This window comes from Scyliorhinus torazame, chromosome 22 (assembly GCF_047496885.1).
Source record: "Scyliorhinus torazame isolate Kashiwa2021f chromosome 22, sScyTor2.1, whole genome shotgun sequence".
Lineage (NCBI taxonomy): Eukaryota > Metazoa > Chordata > Chondrichthyes > Carcharhiniformes > Scyliorhinidae > Scyliorhinus > Scyliorhinus torazame.
The window spans coordinates 78,342,154-78,350,611 of record NC_092728.1 but is presented as its reverse complement, the minus strand read 5'-3'; the positions used below and the strand labels follow the sequence as shown (position 1 = coordinate 78,350,611).

Below are 8,458 nucleotides of genomic sequence, written 5' to 3'. Positions count from 1 at the left end.
GAAAAAAATTTGGTATACGTAAATCATTTTTAAAAGCGTTATGAGCATTAATTACGACCAAATATTTCTGGCACTGAAAGTTGCTTTACAATGTGAAGTCTCATTCCTTCAAATATTGGTTATTGTCGGAGGTTTTGTTAAAAGAAATTCCCTCACTATCTTTCTTTTACTCCTATCTTTCCACCCCCTCTTTATTTCTCTGCCTGAATTAAATGTTCCAGTTTACATTTCCAGTTTAAACACTTGTGGGCAGAATCTCACCAGAAAATGACAAACTTCCAGTTCCGGTTAGAAAAACGGTGTGGATCCCACCAAAGCCGTCGACAGGATTTCTCATGGAATTTTGAGCCTCTTAAAGAACATTTTTTTTTCTCCACGTGAATCATGGTGACCTCCCGCTGATTTGCTCAACCCAGTGAAACGTAATCACTGGGGAGCCCCATTTCAACACCTGCCCAGTACACCCCCCTCCCCAGGATGCGATGCCTGCAGAGCAGACTCCAGACCCCTATAAAGCAAGGAGTACCCCGAAGTGAATGGAGGTTGAAGCTTCCTAGCAACCCCTCCCCCTGAGATTGAGTGACTGAGCCCCGGCCCCGAGTTGAACTTATCTGTGTCCCCCACATCCTCTCCGGTGCACCCTGAGCAGCGAAGAACTCGGAGAACCATGCCTCCCTGAGCCCTCACCCCCGACATTCCCTTGTTCACGCTCTTGTATACCTGTTGGAAATGACACCGGCGTGACGTCATGGTGGCGCCCCCAGATGCAACCCAAAGATCACTGAGGATTGCGTTGTATCTATTGCCTTTATAGAGCTAATCCAAAGCTGCATCCTCTAGTGAAGTTCTATGACGTTTGTAATGTATATGATGAGTACATGCATCGTGTACTCTACCTTTAACCAAAAGTAATTTTTAAAATCCCTTCTGACTATAGTCAACCACCTTTCCTTATGAAATCTGAAATATATAATTTACACATGCTAAAGTCTGACCTCCTCCAATGTGTGCATTGATTTAAACATTTCTGAGGTTCTCACTCGTGAATTAATCTTGTGACCTTCTGAAGGTTGAGTCCCACTGTTTGGTACAACCCTTTAGAAACCTTAATTGAGAATACTGTGATTTCATCAATGTTCAGTTCTTTTTTATACATTGTTTTAATGAACACATGCTTTCTTGGTGAATTTGTTGACGTTCTGTTTAGACACGGTTGTAGTGGTGCATTGCTTTCCCTGCATGCAAGACTACCGTGTAGAGTAATGAAGTCATCTCAAAATATATTGCAATGTATTAACTTTCTTGTTTATCAATAAAATAACGTACACCATTTCCTTCAGTCGTTCCACACAACATACAACGTTATTTTACGCAGGCCGTTTACAATTCTTCAGTTCCCAGTGATGAACAAATAGATTTATTTCAAATATCACTTTATCACTTTAGCAGAAGAAGATTACTTTTATGCACATTGCTTGTCATGTCAGAAGGTGCAAGATTTATGTCATGTCAGAAGGTGCAAGATTTATTTAAGTCAGATTAAGGGAATTGGAGTCTGGAAGCATTATTTACCTTTTGATATTATTTCTCACACCCATTAAATCCAAATTTGCTTTCAACTTGTTGCATAAATGAATAAAGGATAAAGCACATAATATTTAACTAAAATTAGTTCTATTGTGGGACAAGAATAGTACACTTGTTAGCAAAAAACTTATACCTAGTGCTCTTTCTCTGAAATCTTAAGGCACTACAGTCTGCAATATACCTTTTGATCTAGAGTCAAGCAAAAGTTATCTACTAATGCAGTCGCTGCTTCCTAGTGCAATCTGAACAACCCTATAAGGGTTGTCATCATCAGTTTATCTTATACAAAAAAATCTGCTTCTGAACACTTCCCTTCATTAATGTTAGTGTACACTTCTCAAAATTCCCTACTCTTTTGTTTTTCGCTTTTTTTTTATTAGACTTGAGGGACTTTTGTGCATCTCGTTCAGGCCATTGGTAGCACGCCTCAAGGTAGCAAAATCAAAATGAAAATGTGGGCCATGACCTAAACTGACTTTGCTGCAGGGCATTCCCCTCCTCCCAGGGCGAGAAGCCGCACAGGGAAATTGGGAATGAAAATAATAGTTGTTGTAACAAGTACTGGCAGAACAACACATTATTTTAGCAACTTGAGCTGTGAACCAATCAGTGAAGGTTACAAATCTAATACATAACAACATGATTGGGGGAATAAACAGTCAATATACTGATCCGGGGCTGGTTTAGCACAGTGGGCTAAATAGCTAGCTTTTAAAGCAGACTAAGACAGGCCAGCAGCGTGGGTTCAATTCCCGTACCAGCCTCCCTGAACAGGCACCGGAATGTGGCGACTAGGGGCTTTTCACAGTAACTTCATTTGAAGCCTACTTGTGACAATAAGCGATTTTCATTTCATTTAATTTCATCAATATTGCAACATGGCACAAATGTTTCCGATTTGTAATGTCTGTAAAATTCACAAGTATTAGACTCCATTGTCTGCACTTTTTTCTTTCATTTCCATGTACCCCAATTCTCATATACAAAAACATTTTGATAAATATTTCTCCCAGCACCTTCAGAGAAGGTCTGAATAATACAATTTTATGGTGAAATGCACCGTATGGAGGAGACATCCAAATATTAAGTAGTGCGTGAAGAAACTGGCTTTAATGCTAGAACAAGATAAATGTTCCTAAAAGTCACTGGTTGGATTGTAATATTAATTGCTGTGTAATTAAGAACATTTGCATTGATGTGGCTCTAAGGTACAGTTGTAAAACACTGCACCTCTTCACCACTACTTTATTTTCCTGCTGCTAACATGCAGTGTGATGTATTTACTGCAGTTTGAAACAATTACAAAGCAATTGGGAAGGTTATAAACAGTAGACAGTTAGTCTAACAATAATAATAACAATAGCTTATTGTCACAAGTAGGCTTCAATGAAGTTACTGTGAAAATCCCCTAGTCGCCACATTCCGGCGCCTGTTCGGGGAGGCCGGTACGGGAATTGAACCTGGCCAGCTGGCATTGTTCTGCATTACAAGCCAGCTGTTTAGCCCACTGTTCTAAACCAGTCCCTAAGCCAACATACCTAAAAAAAGTTAATATTAAAGTTAGCTTTGGGGTTCTTCCTGCCACTGCTGCATGCCGAAAATACATATCTAGCATTTTTCGCTAATGGTTTGAATATTTGTTCCTCCGCTGTCCTGAAATTTTGGTAATACTATTTCTCAAGTATGTGCAAAAATAGACCTTTTTTCAGGAGTATAAATGTAATCTTGCATGATATGAATTACGAAGAAAGGGATAAATTAGCTTACGAGAAAGACCTTCATATAAACAGCACATTGGAAGTTCAATAAGTTACTCCATTCGCCAAACTAAGAATGACAGTGCCACTGGCAAAACTATGGGCGGCATGGTAGCACAGTGGTTAGCACTGTTGCTTCACAGCGCCAGGGTCCCAGGTTCGATTCCCGCTTGGGTCCCTGTCTGTGTGGAGTCTGAATGTTCTCCCAAGAATGTCTGCTTGGGTTTCCTCCGGGTGCTCCGGTTTCCTCCCACAAGTCCCGAAAGACGTGCTTGCTTGGTGAATTGGACATTCTGAATTCTCCCTCTGTGTATCCGAACAGGCGCCGGAGTGTGGCGGCCAGGGGCTTTTCACAGTAACTTAATTGCAGTGTTGATATAAGCTTACTTGTGACACCAATAGAGTTTGTTATGCTTATAGCCAAGTGCCGCCATGGTTAGAACTTTAGAAATAACCCTGATATTTGTTAACCATCTCCACTAACCTTTTAATGCAGCATATTTTTTTGAAAACATGTCTGCAAAAGTGTAATTATAAAGGTACTCCATGTCATGATCTCTTTACTAAACATAGAAGTAGGCCATTCAGCCATTTGTGCCTGTTCTGCCATTCAGTGAGCTCCTGACTGATCTGCGACCTAATTCCATATATGCTACATTTGTTCCATTTCCATTAATACTTCTGGTTAACAGAAATTGATCGATCTCAGTTTAGAATGAACAAATGTTAGAGCATCGATTGTGGCTTGTGGAAGTGTGTTTCAAACTTCCAATGTACTTTTGCGTGTAGAAGTATTTCCTAATATAATTTCTGAGAAGTTTGACTGGAGTTTTTATGTCTCCTAGTCCTAGTCCTACTGGACTGCCGAATCAGCGGGGAAAGCTCTTTTCTATTTACCCTCTCTATTCCTCTTCGTGTCCTGAAAACTTTGATCAGTTCACTCATTAACAATCTAAATTCCAGAGAATGTAATCCCATTTTATGTAATCTCTCCTTGGAATTTTACATTTGAAGTCCAGGTATTGGCGTATCTACGCAGCATTCCCTCTTGCGATCAAAAACTTTCCAAAGGTGTGTTGCCCAAAATGAATTGCAAGTTGACTGCACTTGATTCTGAGATTTCATAGAATGTAATAAAAGGTACTGATGGTTGAGGAATCTTCTCTACCCTTTCTCACTAGAAGTCACCAAACAAAGACCACCTGACTCAGAAAAACTAAATAATGGAAATTTCTTGATAGCAAAAGAGGATAGCAGTCTGTACTTTAAAAAAAAATCTTGAAATTTCTGCTTTCTAAGGGGACTAAAGCTTTAAAGAAATGTGTGTAGTTCCACTGTACAGGTGTTTTGATTTACAGTGTGAGGTTTAAGCGATTCGACTAACTTGTTCTAAATATCACAGAACTATTTTACAAAATACAAAATGAAGTTTGTGCCTGGCAAAGAAGAGAATTTTGAAATTATTTTATTTTCAATTAAATATTCTGAAAAATGACCGGCCTTAGAGTAAATTTATTTGAAATGGTATAAGATTAGAAAAAGTGTTGCATGCACTACTCATGTCCTAGTTTTATATTCAAAGTATTAAGAACTCCAGTGCATTATTTCCTTACTTCCCTAAATTGAAATAGATACAATTTGAATCGGAGTACAAAAACTCATAGTCTTTCCTAACCTTAAGATACTACCTTATTATTTTACATTATTAGTCCCTGTTTGTGTTTGTATTAATTTTATTTCTGCTCCATAATTTAGGAATTCTGCAGAAAATCTGTTTAATTTCCGGACCTATTGATCACACTGTGGAGATTGTACTGTAAATACAGTGGAAACAAAGCATTTGATTAAAAATCTATACAATTGTAATTGTCTTGAATGAAATCAGTCAGAAAAAGTAAAACTGATCTTTTCAGTAGTTAATCTTAGAAGCAGCAATCAGTCGGCAGTGTTGATTATAATTCAAGATGTGCCAAAGAGTCACTGGGGCCAACAGTTCTTGAAAGTTCTTGAAACTTTTGTGGTGATATTTAGTGTAAAATCAAATCATGCTTTTCAGCTGTGAGCAGCAAATAATTTGACTTTAACCAGTTGCATTCCTCTGAGATTAATCTACTTCTACACACGTATCAATTTATGGCTTGGAAGCTTAGTCATACTTGGTGCTAGAGTCTAGTTTTAACTGGACTGAACTGTTTTTAAATCGCTCTTTACCATTTGAAACCCACCTTCAGTTCCATGCAGATTAGTACACTTCAGTTTAATTGTCTCCTGTTTTTTTAATGAGAGTCAAATGAGCCTTTCGCTTGGTGGGAGCTTCATAATGTTCCACATCTCCACTCTTGCTCCATGCTTTTCCTGATGACTGGGGCTATAGGTTCCCTGGGTTGCCCTCTTCCTTCTCAAAGTGACCACTAGGACTGTAATGGCAAAGATAAAGATGACATGTCCCCCAGCTGCAGCCACAGTACCAGCGATAATAGGTGTGTAATTTCTCTGGCTGCTTCCTTTCTGTTGTCGAACATTACCGTTGGGTAAAAAGGAAGCGGGCAAGTTAAATTGGTTATTGTTCTTGCCCAACAACACATATCTGGACTCGAGTAACACATTTTCATTCTGACCTTGGGATGAGATTTTTCACCCAACAGCAAGTTATGAGCTAAAATAGGCAGGGGACACAGTCTGTCAATAACAACTGTTGATGCAACAATATAGGTACTTTCAAGCTTTGTACGGATTTGATCAGAGTCAACATGTCTTTAATTAGACATGAAAAACAGAAGGGAATGACATTAGTCCCAGAAAAAAATTGATTTATCCATTTGCGTGAGGAGTACCATCGCCTAATGTTAATGTGGAACTCTTTCCCAACCTAAATACACTTGGAAATAAGTGCCTCCTCCATTAACATGCAGCATAGTGTCTTTTCGTGTAACATCAAGTTCAATTTCAAGGCCACATGGCATTGTACTTTTTTTTTAAGTAAACATGGTTCATTTAAGACTGAAAACTTTAAAAATTCACTTAAATAAATGAAATAAAAATCCACCATAATTTCACATGTTAGAACATGGGCTTGTTTAAAAGCTTTGCAGTATGCGAGTATGCGAGATGCTGACGCAGGATTAGAATAACCAGTGAAGTCTGTTTCTGAGATGGATGTCATCTTAGCAGATGTGACGTTGCATTGTATCATGAATGGGAATGCTTGAATCTGTCTTGGTTGACTTCAGTAGATTAAAAAAGTCACTTCATTCATGTGGCCTTACAATGAGCAGCACACTTGGTGTGAATTTGTGTTTCACCAGCTGGATTGGCTGTGAGGAAATTGCACAGCCAATATAAATTGGATATCAACCTCCCGATGAAGCAGATGCCTAGAATTAGAGAATTTCTTGTTGTATCAGCAGAAATCAGTAGTTGTCAGCAGGAACATTACTGAGGAAATGCTACCTGCGATGTCAGATATGAGGTCTATTCAAAACAAGAGCATCTTTTTCTCTAAAGGTTCAATCGAGTAATCATATCAAGCGCTCTTCAGGTGGCACTTTAAGCACACTATCCATCTCCAGTCGAGCCCCGGCCACTTCCTGTTGGCTTGGATTGTATGTCCCTTCTGTCTGGCGCTTTTTACGTGCAGTAAGAACCACGAAAATAAGAGCTATTACAATCAGCAACACACTCCCACACACCACCGGCACAGTTATTGCCAGTAGCGGGACAGGGTCGGCTTTTTTCCCCCTCTGTAAAGATAATGGGAGACAATAAGTGGCCGCATAACGCTGCAGAATCTGTTAAATGCATTGTTCATAGTATCTGCTCCATCACCATAAAAATTGACTAAAATGTAAGTTATATGTTGCAGACGCCTGAAGCAAAAGTGCAACAGACAAATCACCAGGCAATGAATGAGACAGAGGAATTATACTGAGCATTGTTAACAAAACAGTCATGATATTGTGAACACATCAAATTAATAATGTGGCTTGGATTACCCATACCGGTGGCACTTGGGAGATCTGTTCAGAGAAAGTGTGGCTGTCTCTCTCCCCATCCCGACCAACTCCAGATACATACCTGAATGATCAACTCACACATAAGCAGCACAATGCCCCACTTTCTGTGGGTTTGCATGGGATTGAAGGAATTGATATACTGGTGTACTTATTATATGGAACAAAAGGCAAGTCTAAATCTCCAGTGGTTTTTAATGTGAATAATAACTAGCATCATACATAAACCTATGTCAAAGTACTTCTGCTATCATTTCTGCTTCAGGTGATTTTTTTTTTAATGTTTAGGTTTGCTTCTGCCTAAGCAGTTTTCAGCATATCCATCCCTCTATTTACCAGATCAATACCTCATAAATCTCTCAGAAGCACAATATACAGAAGTTAGTGCAATACCGTCTAATATATGAAAAATACTCACTATTAAAGGTGAAATCCACCGTTTTTCTTGTTCTTGTCGCTGTGCACAGATTTCTCGCGGGAAAATTATTTTCTTCACATCTAAAGCTTTAAAAGGTCTAACTGACTAAGGAACTACCTTCAAACTGGAAGCCACAATTTTTTATTTAAACTGAAACTAAGGCCTGAATTGCCTGAATCCAGACGTCAACCTACGGTTGAAATCCATCAGGACCCACAGATTTGTCAGCCCGCAGCTCCATTAGTTTGCTTAATGAGCAGGTTGTCTTATGTGGATAGATGGGAGAGATTGTGTTTGTTGCCACTGGAGTTTAGAAGAGAGAGGGTGACTTGATTAAAGTATATAAGATCCTGAATGGTATTGGCAAGGTGGACGCTGTTTTAAAATTAGGGGTCACCCTTTATAGGACTGAGATGAGGAGACATTGTGTCTGTCAGAAGGTTGTGTGACTTTGAAATTCTCTACCTCAGAAGGCAGTGCAGGTAGAGTCATTGAATCTTTTTAAGGCGGGTGGAAGCTCAATTCTTCTTAGGCAAGGGAATATGGAACTCAGCAGATCAGCCATGATCTTATTGAATGGCAAAGCAGTCTCAAGGGGCCGAAAGGCCTGCTTCTACTCTTATTTCGTAGAAGTCCTGCCCCCAAATGGGGCCTCTGCTATTTTCACAGTGGCCATGTTCTAAATT

At 39.3% G+C, this 8,458-nt stretch overlaps 1 protein-coding gene across 1 annotated transcript in view; it reads right to left on the bottom strand.

Moving 5' to 3' along the window:
- Positions 1 to 6,078: 6,078 nt before the first annotated feature.
- LOC140399154 (protein crumbs homolog 2-like) overlaps positions 6,079 to 8,458 on the bottom strand; it is a 239,517-nt gene continuing 237,137 nt past the window's right edge. The window contains exon 13 of the mRNA XM_072488414.1: positions 6,079 to 7,084. Coding sequence (XP_072344515.1) covers positions 6,863 to 7,084 — 222 coding nt within the window. The 3' untranslated portion in view covers positions 6,079 to 6,862. The remainder of the gene's footprint in view (positions 7,085 to 8,458) is intronic.